This window comes from Chiloscyllium plagiosum, chromosome 25, assembly GCF_004010195.1.
Source record: "Chiloscyllium plagiosum isolate BGI_BamShark_2017 chromosome 25, ASM401019v2, whole genome shotgun sequence".
In the NCBI taxonomy this organism is placed as follows: domain Eukaryota; kingdom Metazoa; phylum Chordata; class Chondrichthyes; order Orectolobiformes; family Hemiscylliidae; genus Chiloscyllium; species Chiloscyllium plagiosum.
The window spans coordinates 5,952,553-5,974,828 of record NC_057734.1 but is presented as its reverse complement, the minus strand read 5'-3'; the positions used below and the strand labels follow the sequence as shown (position 1 = coordinate 5,974,828).

The 22,276-nt window shown below is 39.0% G+C and overlaps 1 protein-coding gene across 5 annotated transcripts in view; it reads left to right on the top strand.

The window, feature by feature from the left end:
• The window catches only part of golga3 (golgin A3), an 80,963-nt gene extending 60,977 nt beyond the window's left edge, over nucleotides 1–19,986 (top strand). For all 5 annotated transcript variants that reach the window (XM_043715438.1, XM_043715436.1, XM_043715439.1 and 2 more), the window contains 9 exons: nucleotides 3,082–3,225; nucleotides 5,896–6,093; nucleotides 7,068–7,184; nucleotides 7,788–7,927; nucleotides 9,445–9,577; nucleotides 11,326–11,448; nucleotides 14,455–14,619; nucleotides 15,801–15,964; nucleotides 18,212–19,986. In XM_043715438.1, coding sequence (XP_043571373.1) covers nucleotides 3,082–3,225; nucleotides 5,896–6,093; nucleotides 7,068–7,184; nucleotides 7,788–7,927; nucleotides 9,445–9,577; nucleotides 11,326–11,448; nucleotides 14,455–14,619; nucleotides 15,801–15,964; nucleotides 18,212–18,452 — 1,425 coding nt within the window. In that variant the 3' untranslated portion in view covers nucleotides 18,453–19,986. The remainder of the gene's footprint in view (nucleotides 1–3,081; nucleotides 3,226–5,895; nucleotides 6,094–7,067; nucleotides 7,185–7,787; nucleotides 7,928–9,444; nucleotides 9,578–11,325; nucleotides 11,449–14,454; nucleotides 14,620–15,800; nucleotides 15,965–18,211) is intronic.
• Nucleotides 19,987–22,276: the final 2,290 nt, after the last annotated feature.

Here is a 22,276-nt window from a genome sequence, read left to right as displayed (position 1 = left end):
CAGGCAGCATCCAAGGAACAGGAGAATCGACGTTTCGGGCATAAGCCCTTCTGCCGAAACGTCGATTCTCCTGTTCCTTGGATGCTGCCTGACCTGCTGCGCTCTTCCAGCAACACATTTTCAGCTATGGTCACTATTTCCTAATGGCTCCTTCACTTCGAGGTCCCTGATCAATTCTGGTTCGTTGCACAATACCAGATCCAGAATTGCCTTCTCCCTGGTCGGCTCCAGCAACAGCTGTTCTAAGAATCCATCTCTGAGGCACTCCACAAAGTCTCTTTCTTGAGGTCCAATACCATCCTGATTCTCCCAGTCTACCTGCATGTTGAAATCCCTCATCATAACTGTAGTAACTCTTTGGATGTCGGATGGAAGTTAAATCAGGAGCTGAAATTGGCCTGTCGCAGACTACTGTTTGGGGGCCTGTAGATAACTCCCAAGAGGGTCTTTTTACCCTTAGTATTTCTCAGCTCTATCCACACTGACTCTACATCCCCTGATTCTAGGTCCCCCCGCGCAAGGGACTGAATATCCTCCCTTACCAACATGGCCACCCCACCCCCTCTGCCCGTAAGTCTGTCCTTACAATAGCACGTATAGCCTTGAATATTCATTTCCCAGGCCCTGTCCATTTGAAGCCATGCCTCAGTTATCCCCACAATATCGTATCTGAAAATTTCCGAAAGAGCCTCAAGCTCATTCATCTTATTTCTAATGCTTCGTGCATTCATGTATAGTATTTTTAATTTGTTACTGCCATCACCCTTCCCATCAACTCCAATTTCACTCAGCCTTACAGCATGATCCCTTTGAGTTTTCTGCCTCATTGATACAGTTGTCTTTCTTGACTTCCCTTGTTCTAACTTTCCCTCCAATTTCCTTCTTAAACATCCAGTTTGTCCCCTCCCCCCTCCCCCCGCTACTTAGTTTAAGCGTAGCTGTGTTGCAGTAGCAAACCTACCTGCCTGCCAGAATGCTGGTCCCTAACCTATTAAGGTGCAAACCGTCTCTCTTGTAGAATTTATGCTTACCACAAAAACATACCCCAGTGGTCCAAGAATTTAAATCCTTGCTTCCTGCACCAGTTCCCCAGCCATGTGTTCAAGTCCATTACCTCCCTGTTTCTGACCTCACCAGCCCAAGGAACTGGAAGCAAACCGGAGATAACCACCTTGGACATCCTGCTTTTCAGCCTTCTTTCTAGTTCTCCGAAGTCCTGCTGTAGTATGTTCCTCCTATTCTTCCTGACATCATTTGTGCCGACATGTACCACCACCTCTGGCTCTTCACCTTCGTCCTTGAGGATTTCCTGCACTCTGTCTGTGATGTCTTTAACCCTGGCACCAGGAAGGCAACACACCATCCTTAAGTCCCATCTGCTGCCACAAAAACCCCAGTCAGTTCCTCTCACTATGGAGTCCCCTATTACCACGGCTCTGTGCGATGTCTGACTCTTCCGCTCTGCCTCCACGCCAACATTTGATTGACAGACCTGGCTGCCTCGTGGACTGGCAATGTCATCTGTCTCTACTGTTTCCAAAAGATTCAACTTGTTCCTGACAGGTAGTTCCCCCGGGGTCTCTTGCACCTGTGTCCTCTGCCTTCCTCATCGTCTGCTCTCTTCTGGTACAATTGGTGTAATAACCTCGCTGAAGGTCTTGTCCAGAAAGATCTCATTCTCTCTGATGAGCCTAAGGTCCTCGAATTCTTTCATCAGTGCTGCAGTATGCTCTGTCAGTAGCTGAACGTGCACACACTTTCCACACTTGTACGAGCCAGACACACCAGAGTCGTTGACCTCCCACATCATGCACGTAGCACACTGAACCAGCTTGGCAGTCATGTCTTCACCCTCTTCAACTGTGGAGTAATCACTTCACTCAATCTCCTTGTCAAAGACTCCTGAGCTAAAGCCTCACTCTTCAATCCACAGGAACTTCCTTGGACCCTCTTTTTGGGGCGAGTCTGTGGACTTTTAATTTAGGTTAGAGGAGGAGGCCCGACTTTGTAGGAGCTGGGTTCTAGAACACACCCACTCAAATAACAATCACTTACTTTCCCGACTGGCTTTGCGCTCTGCCTTCACTTCTGCCCAGCACCCTCTGCTCTCTGATGCAAAAAAGCATCTAACTTTGTATACCTGCCTTTGATCCATCTCCCCTAATACTTTTGCTCCACAAAAATTTATCGATCCTAGATTTAAACTTAACAACTGATGTTTTAAGTCGGTGACTTCTGCAGAACTAGTGATTTTCAATCTGAAATGTTAACTCAGACTTAAGCTCTCCCGCTCTCTGTCTCTCGCGCCCGCTCTCTGTCTCTCGCGCCCGCTCTCTGTCTCTCGCGCCCGCTCTCTGTCTCTCGCGCGCCCTCGCCCGCCCGCTCTACCTCGCCCGCTCGCGCTCTCACCACCACCACCATCACTCCTCTCTCTTCGTGCACGCACACGCACACCTGCTGAGTTTTTCCAAGGTTTCATTTCAGGTTTTTCAGCATCTACACTTTTTATTTGCTTTTGTGTCGCTCGAGTTTTGTTGATTGAAATAAAGAATGGTGCAGCTCATTGGAGCCACAGATTGAAGAGCTGCAAATTTCCAACATTTGTTATCCACTTGTTAAGCATGTGATTGCATTTGAAAGCTATAAATAAGCCATGAAGAGCCATGTATTTGCCTTGAAGATAAGAATTGGAGGTCAGATCATTCTGGTTCGTTAGAAGAGTTGCTTCTTCGGTCAAACTCTTGAATAATGTGATCAAATACTTCCCAATTTCTGACAGGTTATACACGAGGTGACGAAGAGGAATTGACAGGACGTAGTTTTTTTCCACAAAGCTTTCATGTTCAGACAAAATGTGCAATGTTTTCTTAAGTATTCAATCAATACAACTCTTGTTTGATTTTTACTTGAAATGAGACGTGTGGTGTCAATATAGAACGTTTGCTTTGGTGCACCAGGCTTGCTGCAGTTGGGTTCATTTTTGGCTGAAAAATGCAGTGTGGCTTTTGGCATTATTGTATTGATGAGGTTGGTTGGAGCTGAACTGTCAAGTTATCTTGTTATCCCTTTGTATATTAATAGGAACGGATTCAGGCTTTGCAAACAGAGCTGCAGGCAGTAAACTACAGTAAAGCTACACTTGAAAAGGAGTTACAGGCAATCATCTCCCTTACCAGCCAGGAACTTGAGGATTATAGAGAGAAGGTTTTGGATCTAGAGGATGAGGTAAGACCTAAACCAAACTAAGCTGTGTGTACGGGTATTATTATTAACCACACCTACTCGATTTCCTGTGACTTGGCTGGCAATCCAGAGGTTCGGGCTAATGTTCTAGGGGCACAAGTTCAAATCCCACCTTAGCAGCAGGTAGAATTTGAATTTTGTGAACCAATTTGAAATATAAAGCAGATCGGAGTTATGGTGACCATGATAAACACCATCTATTTTCATTCATCTACTTTACTCTAGCGGAGGTGATGGCCTGTGGTAATGTTGCTGTGGTTTTCTTAAGCCAAGGTAATGTACTGGAGAATAGATTTGAATCCTGCCGTGGCAGATGGTGGAATTTAAATTTCAATAAAAATTGGAATTAAGTGTCTAATGATAGCCATGACTCCATTGTCGCTTGTTAGGAAAACCCATCTGGTTCACTACTCTTTTTGGGAAGGAAACTGCCATCCTCGCCTCCTGTGACTCCAGACCCACGGCAATATAGTCTTAATTGCCCTCTGAGGGATGGGCAGTAAATGCTGGCTTAGCTAGTGATGACTTCATCGCATGAATAAATTTTAAAGTCATTTTGGGAAGTCATTCTGTTTTATTACTGGTCTAGCCTTCATGTGACCTCCGGGCCATAATTATATCCTGTTTTCTTAACTGTCCTCTGAAATTCACTAGCAAGTCACTCAGTCTTAGGGCAGTTAGGGATGGTTGACAAATGCTGGTCTTGCCAGTCCACCAACATTGGACGAAAGAATAAAGAGAAATAAAAAACTTGTTGGTATTGTTTGCTAGTGAATTAATTTCTCTTTAATTTGGCTTGTTTCAGCACAATTGAACACTACTATGGAAGTGAATAGATTAATTCTTGGGTCTTTCATTCTCCCTTTGTCTGGCCCACAAGAAAATAACCAGACTCAGGTGGTGGATCATTTTGCTGACAAAAACGTGTTTATAAACAATTATCCTGCTCTTTTCTGGTATGAAGACTTTTTTGTGTTCTGCAAAATGAATAGAAACTATTTTAAAAACCACTTGCATTTATTTGGTCTTTCAATACCTTATGATGTCTGGAAGTACTTTTGAAGTGTAGTCACTGTGGAATTGTAAGATTTCCAGGTGCATTATATTTGGAATCATCAAGACCACAAGGACATAGGAACAGATGTCAGCCCATTGAATCTGCTCTGCCATTCAATGAGGTCACTGATCTGATAACCTTGTACTCCACTTGCCTGCCTTTTTCCCTATAACCATTGATTCCCTTACTGATTATAAGATCTGTTGCTCTTAGCCTTGAATATACTTGACGACTCAGTCTTGACAGACCTCTGCAATAAATAATTCCACAGATTTGCTTCCATCTGGGTACTCTTCATCTCTGCCCTTTGTTCTCTTATTCTGATATGCCCTTTGTTCCCATACTCTGCCATATGGGGAAACAACAACGATCTACCCTGTGAAGTCACCCTAAGAATCTTGTATGTTACCTCTCAATCTTTTAAATTCCTATGAGTAAAGGCATAACCTACTTAAGCACTCCTCCATAAGGCAGTTCCTCTATACAGCAGCAGCCTAGTGAACCTTTCTTGGGATGCCTCTAATGCCAGTATATCTTTCCTTGGGTAACTATTCACAGTATTCCAGATGTAGTCTGAGTAGTACCTTGCATATTTTCAGTATAATCTCCCTACAGTTATACTCTATTCCCTTTGAAATAAAAGTCAATGTTCCATTTTCTTTCCTCATTGCCTACTCAATCTTTGTCATTCATACATAAGAACTCCAGGTTCCTCTGTTCTCTAGCTCTCTGCAGTCGTTCTCCATTTAAATATTATTCAGCTTATTTATTCTTACTGCCAAATTGCATAAGTTCACATTTTCTCACATATTCAATCTGCCAAGTTTTTGCCCATTGGCTTAACCTATCTTTATCATTCTGCAGACTCTCGGCTTCATCTTCACCACTTCCCACCTCTAATGGTCAGGAGCAAACTAAATCTGTTTATTTACAACTGTAAATGATAAATGAGATATTGCCCATTACATTCATGTATAAATGCCTTTGATCATTTTCATTGCTTTTTCTTTCTCCCTTTAGTTTCTCTTGCCTGTTTCCCCCGCAGTTTCTCTTATTTCAAGGGGTTGCTGTCAATAATTGTTTTTTTTTGAATGAAAACACTATTTATCAATCGCTTCACAGGAATTATTACAAACACTCGGGCTTTTGTGACACAGTGATAGTGTCCATACCTCTGAGCCAGGAGGTTTCAAGTCTTACCTGTTGAACAGTTGTGTAATAACATCTTTTGACTATTCCAACCACTCACTCATTAAAAGCAATCTAATTCAAGCATTTGTGGTATTTTTTGTTTTCCTCTGGAATTATCATCCTTCAGGCAAAAATTAAGGGTGTGTTCTGTCCTGAGGAATATTGAAAGGTATAGGTGTGATTCACGGTGTAAACTGCTTTTCAATACAGGACAGATTGTTTTCCAGATATTATTAGTGTTTGAAATTATAAATACATGATTGAAACTGTTAAACATCTATTTCTGTCCCTTTGTGTACCAAGACCATATATCTTTATGGTGGTAAATGCAGTGAGTATGAAGGCTTCTTAATTTGTACAAATTCTTTTGTTTGCTATGATAGCTTCTGTTCTCTGCCACTTAGCTTCAAGAGTCAAGAGGTTATCGGAAAAAGATACGACGCTTGGAAGAAGCCAATAAAAAGCTGACTCTAGAGTTGGAACATGAGCGAGGGAAATTAGTTGGCTTAAGTCAGTCCCATGCTGCGCTAAAAGAGCATACTAGCATCTTGGAGACTGCCTTGTCAAAAAGAGAAGCAGATCTTGTACAACTTAATCTTCAGGTATGAGCCTAAAGTAGAGGATCTTTTTAAAGTCAATCATTTATGCTGGACCTCCAGAGTGCTTATAGATTAAAAGAATTCTAATCACTCAAAATCTTTTATCTAAGTAATAAATCAAACCTAACATTGAATCTGGAAACACACTATAATTAGTAAAGTGACTTGATTTTTCTAATGGTTGTGTGTAACTAAACATAGTTTAAATTTTTATTTTAACCATCCCCATCCTCCTTTCTATAAGTGTTCTTCTAAGCTACATGATTGCATGACCACCTAGTATTTGAGAATGTGCCAGGCGAAACACCACAAACAGGCTGTGCACACACAATCTTTCCTTTAATGTGCATGCAATCTTAAAGGCACTGCACTGTGTAATAGATCATTATGCGCAACAAATTATACTTAGAGCTATTGCCGTCTATTTTTTTAAAAATGAATGTACTCGAGCTAATTATTTTTAACAGCCTTTAAACACATTTTTTTTCTCCGTTTTTTTTTCTCTCCTCTTGTCATGCAGTCACAGATTGTAAAATTGCTGTCTGTCTGGCAGAGAACGATTTCCAAAGCCACTTATGGTCTAGAGTGGCAATGAACCAGGTGGTCTCACTATTGAGACAATCTTGTCAATCTCTATTCATATATTGTCAAATCAAGAATTGCAGAAGTTCCAAGGTCCTAGCTGTTTGTGCCATGTTAAGAACTCCATGCTGCCCCAAGGGCTAAATGCACCATCAGTGAGCTGTGGTCTACCAATGCAGCCAGCCAAAATCTGTCTTGTTGAAAATTAGTGTTGATCTTGTGAAATCCATATGACAAATCAATCCAGTTCATTTTCCTTTTCCCCAACTTTGTGACTAATTGCATTTTGTTAGGACCCCTGTTCTACTTCAAAATCGAAAATAAAAATGACTGAATGCAATCTTTCATAGTAACACCCAACAAAACGTTTTCATGGAGTGAGTTTTCTTGTACAGGTACAAGCAGTCCTAAAACGAAAGGAAGAAGAGGACCAGCAGATGAAGCAATTAGTACAAGCTTTGCAGATTGCACTGGAAAAGGAGAAAGGAAATGTTAATGAATTAAAACAGCAGGTAAATGGTAGCTTTAAGTCTTTATTTCAGGAAACAGTGAACATAAGTATGTAAATCGTTAGAAAGGTTCAATCAATTCCATTAAACTACCATTCAGATTATTGAATGAAACTTTATGCTGTGTAATATTACTGGTTTTGCTGTATATAATATTATGTAACTTTTATTGAAAACTATTGTATAATATAGTAGTGTAGGAAAGAACGGTTGAGGCACAGCTCAGTTTAGCATTGAATCATAGATTCTCTGCCAATTAACTGGGTCTCAGCCAGGTTGGTAATTGAGCTACAACTGGCCTTGGTATTGCTGAGGTCGAAGATTTCTGATCCTGTTGCTGTCTAGTGATTTCATGGGAAATTCCAGTATGGATCATGGATGAAGACAGTGGAGTGGTCTTAGTCACCTGAATGTGGGGTGTTGAAAGTCTGGAGATGTTTATTAAACAGTATACCAACAAGAGGGAGAATTTCAAGATTAAGAAGTTGGAGAATTGAGTCTGCATGAATGCAATATTTCTATCTCACTGAAGGAAATTGAAGTCAATCGCTGTTTCGTTATTGCTTTTATTGTATTTTTTTTTTAACTTCTTTAAATGATTTATAGGTTTCAGCAAACAAGGCTGAGGCTGGACACAATCGTCGTCACTACAGAGCAGCTGCCCTCGAACTCAGCGAGGTGAAGAAAGAGCTATATGCCAAAGAACAGCTTGTAGAAGCTCTGCAGGCAGAAGCTGACAAACTCCAGTACGACAACCATGTGGCAGTTACGGTTCTTATACAAATCTGACGTGCAATAGCTAAGGAATGAGATATGTGGTAGGAATGTTGAAACATGGAGAATTAAAACCCCTCCTTGTCTGCCCTGTTGGTGGAATTTCCCTATACCACAGATGCTCCAACCCTACTATATCATCTAATGAGACCTTCCCATATAATAGTTCTTTAGGGGTCATAATTGCTCAGTGTTGCCATGTTGACTTTAGCTCTAGAATCTGAGAAATCACAGCCCGTACCCTACTGCATTGTGTTGAATCTGGGAAGTATGGCTGGAGTGATTTCACTAGCATTTGTTTAGTAACTGAGTTTGATATGTTTTCTAGAATTGTAGGACTGTAAGTTGATAATGCTAGCTCACTGTTACTCTGGAGGAAAAGGACAAAAGTGAGATTTATTTGGGTACACTTTAATTGGGGTTGTTAGCTCATGTGGAGAGTTGGGAAGGATGGTCTGCTTCCATGGAATTAATGGAGACATGATTTTATGATCTGGGGCGATAATGATGTAGTAGCAAAATCACTGGACTGATGATCCAGAGGCTCAGGCTAAGTCTGTGGGGAAATGGGTTCACATCCCACCAGAGTAGCTGGTGGAGTTCAAATTATACTAATGCATCAGGAATTGAAAGATTGTCTCAGTGATGGTGACAATAAAACTATAATCCATTATTGTCAAAACCCATCTGATTCACGAATGTTCTTCAGGGAAAGGAATCTGCATCCTGTCATACTTGTGACTGCACACCCACACAATGTTTCCCTGAAACATTGTGTGGGTGTGTTACTAGTTTACTAGTAACTATAGGCCGGTGAGTCTCACTTCTACTGCACAACCACACAATGTTTCCCTGAAGCAACATGGCCCTGGGAAACCCCATGCATGTTGATTGCCATGTCCATGCTATAGCATGACTGTTTCCAGAAAGTGCTGCTGTGCATAGGTCTTGGCAGTTTGTGCAGGAGGAAGAAACATCTGAGGGAATGTTGGATACACAGCAATGTCGTGAAATAGTTGAGCAAGGCATTTATTTCAAGAGCAGCTGGGTTTTGGCAAAAAATACTGGCCTTGCCAAATGATGCCCACATCCTATGAATGAATAAAGAAAAAATATGGTGTAACCATAAAAAAAATGAAAAAGTAGTCAGAAACCACATGAACATGTTTTCAAATAATTTTTGAAACTCAAACAGTTTATTTTAAAAATAAATATTTTGTTATGGAACATGAATGTTTCCAGTAGAAAAGTTAATAAATGTCCTGGCACAGTGATCAAAGAAACCACTGCAGTTTTACTTGATGAAAATGAGGCATCATTTCTTTTGAAAACTTAACTTATAGGACATATCGCACCATATTCAGGTTGAACAAGTTCAATTCGAAACAATCATTGTTTTAAATAATTTGATTTCCTAATGGTCCCTGGAATTCATGCTTCATCATGATTTGGATTTATCTAATTTTGCTCCCAATGTGTTCTGTTGCAGAGCCCAGGATAAGAAACACTCTCAGGAAGTAGCACAATTCCAGGAGGAATTGGCTGCAGCTCACTCCCAGCTTAAACTATTGCAGAAACGGCTGGATGAAGAGCTTAACAAACCAGTTACTGTAAACCAAGAGGTACAACTTACCACGTGACTACATCGCTATTATCTATGTGGAATCTTGCACAACTTGAATCATTGGTTTTAATATGGGCTGAGATGTTTATTTGGTTGAATTTTAAAACAAGCTGAGTGAAAATGATTGGTTTCATTCACTTGTATTTTCCTCCTTGTCACCTTAGCCACTTTTTCATCATATTCCAGCTGTTCTCCTGCGGAAGTGTGCTCATAGTTTAATTGGTGCAGATGACTTGAACCTAAGTGGTACTAAGTGTAGTCATGAAGGAATGTTTCGTTTTCAGAAGTGCTGTTCTTTATGGAAGATTTTATCTCAAGACTTTTTTTTTTCGATCTGTTTCAGATGGAAGTATTGCCTTTCTCCACCCCAACCACCTTGTCTCCAACATGGTATCTTGCGTTTAACAAGTGCATATACCGCATAGCTTTGCTGGTACTTTGAGTCATGAGTGAACATTATGTTCAATTATTTTGGACCACAGGTCACTTGGGTAGTTCCAGTCACTTGCCATTTCAATATGTCAGCTTGTTTCTCATTCTCATGTTTGCTTTTAGACTTTCTGTAGTGCTCCAGTGAAACCTGGAGGATCCCTTATTTTTGGATTAGGCACTTTATAGCCTTCTGGTCTCAGCATTGATTTAAACAATTTCACACTATGAACTCTATTTTGATAAATTGTCTGTAATTTCTATTCATTTGTTGCATTTAGAGCTGATCTTTATTCTGCTGAAAACACATCTCTGGATTCAGAGTAAAAATAAAATATTGTGGGCATTGGAAACCTGCCATACAAACCAGAGTGCTTGCAAAACTTGGGTCTGACAGTCTCTGTTACAGTTATATTTCGACTCTGGTATAATTCTTCAAGTGTGAAGACAGAGGTGGAAAAGTGTTGGGTTTTATATTTTCAAATCCACTTCTTCAGAGATGTTATCTGGATCAGGTGCAACTTGAACCTAGGTTTTCTGGATCCGCGCTATACTATAGAAAAGGAACAACGTTAATGAAAGGGTACATTAGAAAATGTTAGAGGATGATTTGAGATTACAGATACTACAGACTAGAAAGCAAATGGAATGGTAACAGTTATATTGAAGAGACAAAGTTAGATCTGGAGTAACTTTAGTTTAATATTGCTGCTCCATCTGCCGTCGTCTTGTATTGCTTTTAGTCACGGCTATATGATCTTAATTAGATTGTAAAATGACTTGAGGTAAAATCTTGAATGAATTTACTAGAAGTGTATATAAGAATCTGAGGAATAGAATGCTGAAGCTTCATTTGTGAGATAAATGTTATCACCAGCAGCTGATGGAGAATGTTGCACTTTTTTTATGAAGGGCCATGCTCCATTTCATTATCATAAGGCAATTTACAGACACAAAGAATATCCACAAGGATCATGCCAAGTTTAATTAAGTGGTCGGTTTAATTAAGTAGTCGGTTTGCTTGGTCCAATATTGGCTATCCCAAGACTAAATTGCAATTCTTTTATGGGTAAACATTGATTAACCTGTTATCAATAAACCTGTGGCACTAGATTTGCTAAAGATTTTAATTTTAATTCTAAACACAATGTATGAAAAATATTTGGTCATCTGTGTGATTAACATTTGTCTTTTTAAAATAGGAGGGCAGGTTTGGTCGCCAGTGATAGGAATTAGTTTGGCAAATGGCTTTTACATGTAGACCACTAACTAATTATTGTGATTATGACAACGTTTTTAAAAGTTCTTTCTTTTTAGGTGGAGGACTTGAAATGGGAAGTTGAACAGAAGGAAAGGGACCTACAAGCCTTTAGACAGCAACTCTCGCTAACTGAACAGCGAAGTCAGAAGGAGTTAGAAGCGCTACAGGAAGCTTTACAGGTAGGTGATATGAACAAGAAGATTCATGTTTTGGTCTCTGCACCAAGGCATCTAACCTTTTCATACTTTGATTAAGGTTCGCTGCTGAATGAGTTGTGTTTTTTTTGGCATTATTGTAGTTTCTCCCCATCATCATTTGCTTAATTTCCTGTAAGATGCAAAGTTCAGAATGAAACCAAAATAGGTGAAAAAAGTCCGCTTTCAACTGATTAGTCACAATAGTTTGGTTATGTATTCGGGCAACTCACTAAATGCAAGTTCTACCTCATGCTATAGTATGGAGATGGAGGCGGCATAAGCATAGAAAATTGACAGAATGGAAAGAAACCACTTGCCACTGGGCACGCACTAGCTGGGAAACAAACCATCCATCTTAATCCCACTTTGCAGCATTTGGCCTGCTATGAAATGCCACTGACTATAACCGTTCACATAAAACTGTACAGCGTCACAACTCACTGGAGTAAACATAGGAAATAGGAGCAGGAGTAGGCCATTCGGCCCTTTTGAGCCGGCACCACCATTCAATATGATCATGACTGATCATGCAGTTTCAGTATCCCACACCTGTTTTCTTTCCATATGGCTTGATCCCTTTAGCTGCAAGGGCCACGTACAGCTCCCTCTTGAATACATCTAACAAACTGGCCCCAACAGCTTGTGGAAGAAAATTCCAAAGTTTCACTGCTCTGAGTGAAGAAATTCTTTCTTTCTCATCTCGGTCCTGAATGGCGTATCTTTTATTCTTGGACTGTGACCCCGAGTTCTGGACTTGCCCAACATGAGGTATCATCTTCCCACATCTAGCCTGTCGAGTCTCAAGTGGATTTGTATGGTTCTATGAGAGCGCCCCCGCCCCCCCACAACTCTTCTTAATTCCAGTGAGTACAAGTCCACTTGATCCAGCCTTTCCTTATATGTCAGTCCTGCCATCCCAGGAATCAGACTGGTGAATCTTCGCTGGACTTTCTCAATAGCAGGAATGAGTCAAAAAGGGTGGCAATGGAAAAGCACAGTAGGCAGCTTTGGAACAGCAGGATAGTTGACGTTTTGGGCATAAACCCTTTATCAGGAAAGTCCTGATGAAGGGCTTATGCCCAAAATGTCGACTTTGCTGCTTCTTGGATGCTGCCTGACCTGCTGTGCTTTTTCCAGCACCACCTCTTTGGACTCTGACTCTCCAGCATTGCAGTCCTCACTTTGTGCTAGTTGCTGAAAACCTCACTGTGCAGCCTCTTCAAAGGATGTCCACCTTGAAGAAATTCTCCTCCTCCCTCTACAAAGATCTCAGCAAGTCTCTTTGCCACTGCACTCACCCAGGCCATCTCCTCTGCCTTGAAGCTCTTCACCACATCCTGAAGCAGACCCACTAATACAGCCACCATCTCCTTCCTGAGCATCTGCCTATGCAATCGACTCACCCTTAATAGCAAGAATGTCCTAGGAATGTCTTAAGAATGACTAGGAAACCAAAATTGTACACAGTACTCAAGGTAAGGCCTCACCAAGGCCCTGTATAACTGCAGCAAGACTTCCCTACTCCTATACTCAATCCTCTCGCTATGAAGGCCAGTATGTTATTAGCTTTCCTCACTGCCTGCTGCACCTGCATCAGCCTTCAGGGTGTTCCACCCTGACACACAGGTCTCGTTGCACCTCACCTTTTTCTAAACTGCCACGGTTCAGATAATAATCTGCATTCCTGTTTTTCATGACCAAAGTGGAAACGCTCACATTTATTCACATAATATTACATTTGCCAAGTATTTGCCCACTCAGCCAGTCTGTCCAAGTCTCCCTGCAGCTGCATACACTGCCATCCAGCTTACTGTCATCTGCAAATTTGAAGGTGTTGCATTCAATTCCTTCATCCAAATTATTAATCTATATTGTGAACAGCTGGGGTCCCAGCACTGAACCCTGGCGTACCCCACTCGTAATTGCTTGCACTCTAAAAGGACTTGTTTATTCCAACTTTCTGCTTTCTCTCTGCCAACCACTTCTCTGTCTTCATCAATACATTGCCAGGGGGTTCTACTCTTCAATCCTTGTTCTTCAGCTCTTTTGCAATATTTCCCAGGTAACTGGTAGATTAACTGCAAAATGCTTGCCTTCCTGGATAAAAGCCGTGATTTACAGCAACTGGTGAGGGAAAATAAATGGTCTTTCTTCAGCTTCAGATGTTTCATTAAGAAAGTTACGCCAAGTCTTCTTCCAGTGGTCCAAAGCCTTCTGTCAGTATTAGTCACATTGACAAACTGTTTAATTATCCAGGAACCGATCAGATAGTTGTCAGTTAAATCTCAGTTCAGACATATCCCCAAGTGCCAACCCATCTACTAATAGTCCACCACCCCACCGAAGCAGCAATGTAAATACTACTTACAAAAAGTTTTAAGTAATTTGCCTTTAAATTTGCAGCACTTCCTTTCACAATCCTTGGCTTTCAATCCACAATCAAGAATCCAGTAAAATAAAATGATACCGTCTTTACAACAGCTTCATGCCCTAAGCTTCACTTAATGAGTTCCAGATCTCAGTTTAGATATGAAGGGTACTTTTCATTTTTAAAAAAAAAAGAGGAACTGGGATGGTTACTCGGCTTAAGTTATTATCTACTTGTTCTCTAATAACTCAAGAATGTCACTATATACAAACCTGTCTTTTTGAGCTACAGTGTGTGAGGAGATGAATATACTTTTTCATTTTTGTGCATTGTCACTTCCGAAATGTCCAAAGAGAGGTTTTTTTTGGACAATTTCAGTCATATAGCGAAAGAATGTGGTCCTTAGTTAAACTATTCCACAAATTTGGCACAAAAATATGCACTTATTCTCTGTTGACTTCCTTGTTTGTTTTTTTTTAACAGTAACATCTTGGCTAGCTTTTTGTTAAACATTTTCATGCATATTTGCATATTTCCAGCTTTTCTTTGGTAGCTGTGTCTATTATAACTTTAAGTTTAAGCTTAAAATGGAACTTATTCTTCCTTGTACTGTTTTACAGGGTGTAAAGGTGAATCTGGAAGAACTGCAAGAGGAATTGACAATCACCCGTAAGGATAAATTCATGCTCCAAACTAAGGTGACAGAACTAAGAAATACTATGAAGACATTACTGCAACAAAACCAGCAGGTGAAGATGGATCTGAAACAGACAAAAACACGGAAGGTAAGTGATTAACCCCAGGGTAGAACAGTATAGTTATCATAATGGTGGTGTTTATACCCTGAAATATTTGGACTTGATCACTGTGGTCTGCTGTGATTTTGCCTTGCTCTACGCAATTTAGAAAGACAATGGCTGTTCTGTGGTCTCATCTCATTTTCTTGAGCCTTTAGCCTGTATCCTTTCATACTGTTGGCTGCCAAACAAAAATATCAACCATTTGATTTAAAACTAAGAACTGCCAAGCACCATTTGCCACTTGCATTGAATCCCAATGTCCCTGAAATTACTTTTAGGAAATAGAACATGACTTCTCAAACATGATTTTGCCCTATTTAATGTCTCATTTTGCCTGCCCCAAAAGTGTTTGATAATTCTACAATGGTTACAGCACAAAGAAGCTGTTCAGCCCATCAAGTCCACATTGGCTTTCTGCGTGAGGGAACTTGCTCATCCCACTCCTGGCCTTCCATTCTTTCCCTTTAGCTAATCATATAATCCTCCTTTCAAAACGCACAATAGAATTTTTCCCCAACCGCTCTTGAAGGCAATGCATTCCAACTTATAATTACTCACATAGGCATAAATATTATTAGCTAATTTATTTTACTAGTATAGGTTGCTCTTGAACCTAGCCCCTCTTTCATTTGACTACTCAACTTTTGCCTTCAGAAAATGTCTCCTGTAATGTTCTTTATCCAGATAATTAACTAGTATCTAAAGCAGGGAATCAACATGTGTATTATTGTAATATTAATTTTAATCCTGTCCACATGAATGATGGCCAAATCTTTCTGGAGAACTCTGAAGGCCTTCTTTGAACTGAATGCATAGATCTGGCTTAATTTGTGTAGAAAGATGATTTTTATCAAAGTATAATTCAATTTTAGCTAGTTGTAACATATACAGAATTTTTTAGTCCCCTATGTCCCACTAAATGTTACAATGTTAGATTTTGACACATTATGCAACAAATATTTTTTTTTATTTTTAACTATTATTTGGCAACCTTGATCTATTTTATAGGATTGAAGAAGTTACGAATTTTGGGATAATTCAGCAGGAAGAGACTTAGGTGGAACTTGGTATTTAAATACTAGTACAAAACTGTTGGGTGGAATGCTCTGTTTCCATGCTGTAAATGCAGTGTAACACTATCATTTTAAATACATATTTTTAAATAGAGAATGGAGTTGAAAGGAGATGTTGTTTCATCAAATCCAGTGACTCCAGTAAAGATCCCCGATTGCCCTGTACCTGCCTCCCTTCTTGAAGAATTGCTCAGGCCACCGACGGCTGTGAGTAAAGAGCCTCTTAACAATCTCCACAGTTGTCTAAAGCAGTTGAGGTAAGTTCCTTATGAAAAGGTGGGTTTGTTTTGAAGTATTATAAGTCTTGATTAATGTACATTGCATTTTGCAGTAATTCATTACAGATTATAATCATTGAATAATCTTTTAAATAACTGCCAAGTTTTACAAAACTACCACAGATAGAAACAATTAGAATAAAATAATGTTCCTTGCAAATTTCAATTCAGTTAGTTAAATCATCCCATACGATAAATCATCCCATACGATAAGCAGTAAGGTTTTGAGAGGGGCAGAAACCTTAAGAGACATTGGACTGGATGTCCACATGCTCTGAAGGTGTCAGGACAAATAGATGAAATGGTAAATAAGGCATCTAGAATGCTTTCTTTCATTGGACAGGAGTAGGTGATGGCCTAGTGATATTAACACTTAACTATTAATTCAGACACCCAGATAATGTTCTGGGGACCTGGGTTTGAATTCTAGAATTAAGAAAATCTGGAATTAAGAATCTACTGATGAGATCATTGTCAATTGTTGGAAAAACTTTTCTGGGAAGGAAATCTATCATCCTCACCTGGTGTGATTCCAGACCCACAGCAATGTGGTTGACTCTCAATTGCCCTCTGAAATGGCCTAGCAAGCCACTCAGTTGTACCAATCGTTCCAAAGTCTCAGGAATGAAACTGGACAGATCACCTGGCATTGACTTAGGCAGAAACAGCTCTGTTGACCCTGCAAAGTCCTTAGTAACATTTGGGGGCTAGTACTAAAATTGGGAGAGCTGTCTCACAGAAAAGTCTAGCAGCAGCCTGACATAGTCTTTCTCACGGAATCATACCTTAGTCTATATCCCAGACACCATCATCAGCATCCCTGGTATGTCCTGTCTCACTGGCAGGATAGACCCAGCAGAGGTGGCGGCACAGTGGTATACAGTCAGGATGCAGTTGCCCTGGGAGTCCTCAACTTGACTCCGCACCCCATGAAGTCTTGTGGCTTCATGTTAAACATGGGCACGGAAACCTCCTGATAACCATGTACTGTCTTCCCTCAGCTGATGAATGGATACTTCTCCATGTTGAACAACACTTAGAGGAATTTGACTATTTCTATACTTGACCAGACAGTGGATGTTGCTGTCCATTTTAACCCTAAGTGACAGTAAATAACCACACCTACTACAAAATTTGGGCCAATATTTGTCCAAGAATCTTAAGTGAAGAATGCTATATTTACTTACTTAAGTAAAAGCTGCATATAAAATAAGTTTTTTTTTAAATTAGCTTATAACTTGTAGGTAAGGAAAAGGAACAATATAGGCTATTACTGAAGATGCTCTGCTTGTGCTTGAATAGGTACAGGTGGGTTTAAGCAGGGGTATTTCTACTGAGCTACACAAAGCTGATGGGTAGCAGAAAGTTGTGCAGTCTAAGGTTGTATAAAGACCACAAGGTATGAGCAGTCTTTGAGAACTGAGATGAGAGTATTTCTTCAGCTCGTGACTCTATGGAAATTATTGCTGGAGAGAGCTGTGGAGGCCAAGTCATTGAGTGTATTTAAGACAGAGATTGTTAGGTTCTTGATGAGTAAAAGGATCAAGGGTTGTGAGGAGAAGGCAGGCGAATCATGTTGAGAAACCTATCTGCCATGATGGAATAAAAAAGCCTACTTTTGCGCCTGTATCTTATGAGAATACTGTTTCTAACTTTGATTAGAGCAATATTGGTGATGAGATGAAAGTGAAAACCTGTTTTGAAGAGATTCAAGCATGCATTTGTAGGCAAAAGAAGCAGCATTTGGGGGCAGCAACAGGTTTTTGTATGGAAAATGAGCTTGGAGATGGAGTGGTGTTCTCAGGATAACTGATCGAGGATGGCTTTCTTGAGACTGGCACAATAATGAGAGTTCCCATGGAAAAGCAACCAAGTATTGCAGAATGAGTTGGTTCTGTTGCTGAATTTGCTTTATCGTGATGGCTGCAGTCTTGGGCAGCATTACAATTACAAGTAAGGTTCCTGCATCTTACTGCCTACTTCAGTAAATGACTCTTCAACCTAAAATCTTATCTATTTCTTTCTACATTCATTGCCTGAGCTTTGTATTTCCAGCAATTTCTGTTTCCATTTCTGAGCTTTTGTTTCTTGTTGCAGGTAATTTTGTTTTACTAGAATAGTTATTGCTTTGGCACAGAACTGTTTGGATCTTGAATTATCTATGGACAATATCATTGGAAATCTATTTATAATTGTTAAAGAAAAAACTTTCTCTTTTATCCAAAGGCAAGAGATGGACAGTTTACAGCGACAGATGGAGGAGCATACAGTAACTGTACACCAATCTATGTCGTCATGGACACAAATGGAAGGACAATTGTTGGAACTTACTGCTGATGGCACAGCCCCAGCAACAACAGAGGTGTCCAGCAATAGTACAGAAACTGACCTCAACAGTAGTGCAAATACTAACCATGCAAGTAGGACCTGTCAGCAAGGAACAATTTCTGCACCATCACAAATATAAAAGCCCTCAGTAATGCTGAAGAGTGGGAATGTTTTCCAAATCTCTCTGCTTTATTTACATTCTTGTTTCCTTGGCTGCCTAACAGCAAAATGTTCATTCACACGACTGGCAATGGATTTAAATATTGCTTGTAATTGCCTGAATCCAACTTCCACATGTGATTTTTGTTAGACTACTGGGTCCATTTTAAAAAAAAAAGGAGGTGGGAGGTAACTTTTGTTTTCAGAAAGTCAATCCATCAGCAATTCAGTAGCATGGATTGACTGGGAAAAACTAACTGTCTATTTGGGTATTCTAACCCTTGAGTGATGGGGAGGGGAATAATTACAAGGAGTGCTTAAAAGGTCAAGAAAAATATTGAGTCTAATTTATTAAAATTAAATTGTAACTTTAACTTTAAAAATGGTTGTAATTTTTGTTTTACAGTTCTGGAAGTTCTTCTAGTTTAAGATATATTTGTTAGTTTAAGGCTTGAGCAGCATTATGTTGGTATTGTGTAAGTCAAAGTTCTACCTGAGGACAGTGTTTTGTTCCTTTTCACTTTCAACATAAAAATCTTTTTTGTTCCTTTTCAAAGAAACCATAGTTAAAAACATATTTTGTACCTTTTTGATCTCCATGTTTGTGGACATAAAGCAAGCCCAAATAATATGAACTTATTTAACTTCAGCAGCAAATGCTAAAGATGCTTGTTTATATATTATATATGCATGCACATGAATATTCATCTAAATTTTTTCTTTCTTTACAATGCTGTTAGGCAATTGGATTGCACAACAATTTTGATATTCTGGGTTTGACAGAAGGGTAAGGGTTTTAAATCCAATGACCAGTAGGTGTAAACTCACAGCATAAAATGGCCTTGAGTTGACAGTTGTGTTCAGAATAGAATGTTAGATAGGCGCTCTCAATTGTGCGCTTCTCTATTAAGTATTGGGTCAATGTAAAGGGAGCAAAGTAAACAGCAGGTATTGATTACCTGGGTGTTGCACTTGCCTATAGTGGAAAAGTAGTTAATTCCCCACTGCTAAGCATCCTCACCATGATGAGCAGAAAGACAAGTTTTTAAAAAAAACTTAATTGAATTTTTAAAAATTGTGAAAAATTGCGTATTCATTAAAAGTCCCACTGCCACATACTTAAGATGTTATGTCATGGAGGAAGCACGTTTATATCACTAAGCTGAAAAAACTGAAAAATATTTTTCAACAGCAGCATAAATGCTTAGCCTATGTACAAGCCAAATGAGCTGCTTTGACTATTTCTTATCATTTGTGCACTACAATGATTATTGTTTCTTTTTTACTAACTGCTGCTGTCCTGACATGATTGAATAGTTTGCTCAGTAGCTACTAACTGTTTATTTTCATTTGACTTTCGCTTTCTGTTTATTTTGTTTTTCAGTTTGGTCTGTACACTTTGGATCTACTAAGCAAAACTATCTTGTACAGTATGAAAGTTCTGTAAGCATGTTAAGGGATTTAAATTTATGCATAACATTGCTGGAGAGCCTTGTGCAATAAACTATTTTTGGTAATGGTTTTCCACGTATGGTTTACTTTTGTGATTTTCTTTAAAGAGGGGTACAGCTTATTCATAAATTGCATGTACGAAACCAATCTTATCAGTCATCTGCTTGGTCTGATTTAACAATTAATATTTTACTTCATATAAGCATAATGGAAGCTAAAAATACAGAATTCTGCTCAAGAGCAAATATTTTTATAACTTGAAGCGGGAACCAATGACCTTACTTGGATTTCACAGTTCTGTGACCTTCGATCCTCAAACGATATGTTTTTATCTGGTCAAGGAATACACAAAATGGTATTGGAGTAATTGATTGATATGGAAATATTGCCGAGAGTCATAATAGTAAATAGTTCAGCGACAGCTTCTTAAGTGTTATCTAAATTCTGGAACATAAAAATCAATGCAAATACATTTATACATTTCTGTTGTTTTGCTAGCTCTATGTCCAGTGCTTTGTAACCTCAACATGTCATGATATTTCTTTGCATTAATGACATTAATAAAGCTGATTCTTCTGTAGTGAATTATAAAGAAATACCAAGTCCAGTGTAGTGGAATACACTGCTTGAGGCTGTGTTGGAAGCAGATTCAGTCACAGCTTCCAAAGAGAATTGGGTAATTATCTGGACAGTAGATTATTGCAGGGTTGTAGAGTTTTTGGGTGGGGTCAAAGAGTGGAATTAAACAAACCACTCTCACAGATAGCAGGCATGAATATGAAGAGCCAAATGGCGACCACCTATGGTATAATTCTATGATTCTGTGCATGTATTCAGACATTATAGCATTACTACCTGGAAAATGACCAGGCTTTCACAATTGCATTATGCCTGTAGTTTGTATTTTTGTAGAAAACATTTAAATTGAGAATCTTTTAAAAGAAAATGTATGTTTCTTCTAATGTTAAACTTAAATGTTTTCATTCAACCACCATCACTACACCGATTTCCTCCGTTCTTGTGTAATTGGCAGTTCATGTTATATTTCATAGAATTTGCCTTTTCCAAAGAGCTTTTTCCTCTAAACTTTTAACATCAACTATTGGGTTTAACTTCTCACAATTGCCTTTTGTTCAATAGTGAATAAAAATCTGAAATACAAATTCAAATGACTTCTGTTTACATTTGTGTGAACCTGAATGCTTATTGATCAACATGCTTTCATTACCATTTCAGCACAGCACTGCATAAGGCAGAGATAAATGTGTCAGATTTTTAAAAATGAAGAATACTGCTACTGTTTGCAAGACATTGCCTTCCAAGATTAAATGTGATGGAGGACTGGACATTAGTCCTATTTAGTGACCAGTGTACAAATGTGGCTATTGGAGTAAATGGTTCTTCTGTCTACTATTTATGATCCTGTGTGAATTGAATTCAGAAAGTCTTAATCCAGCTCCCTAGTAAACCAGGGATTACACATCATTCTGCCCTAACTTTACTGTAAATTTGCAATCGTTCTTGGAAATAAAAAATAATTCCACTGAGTAAGAGTGCTATTCTATAGTGGGTATGGTTTGAGAGAGCATTACTCAGCATCCCACTTCTATCATTTTATCTCACTACATAGCCAAATATGAAGTTTAATATTCCAAGCAATTTGTAACATATTGGCAGTAATATTTGATAGAACTACCTGTACAAACTATACATGTAATTGTAAAATTCCCAGATTTATTTATTTGTAAAATTATTACTGAATTATTTAAAGTCAACATTGTCTTGTGAGCCTATAGCTTCCAGAGATGGGACTGGGGCTAAGAAAGCAACTATAAATTAATTCAAATATAAATTTCACTATGAACTTTTCTCAAGGAGTTTTAGGGAAAGAGTAAAGTTTTACCTTTAATCTTGTTCTAATTGAGTAATAGTTCTTACAGTATAACAGTCAACTTGCTTCAGAAAAGGTGAAATTTAACTGTAAAGCACTTCGGAAAGCCCTAAAGTCATGAAAGATGTTGCATAAAAATAAATTCATTCTTTAATCTCAATTTTAAGCTATTTAATTCACAATTACCTATCAATTCTTAAAGCTATTAGTTTTGCATGTTAAGATTTGTAATCCAGTTCATGGTGTAATTGTGAAATTAAACTTTCTTTTGCCCTTGTAAAGTTTTGTGTTGCTTATTGTGAAATTGTTCTCAACTTTAAATGATCTTTTGCACCATTCCTCATATTACCATGTAATTTGGACTATAAGGTGTAGAAGCAGAATTCATCCGTTCAGCTCATTGAAGATATACTGGTCTGATCATCCTCAACTGTACTTTCCTGCCTTTCCATTGTATCTCT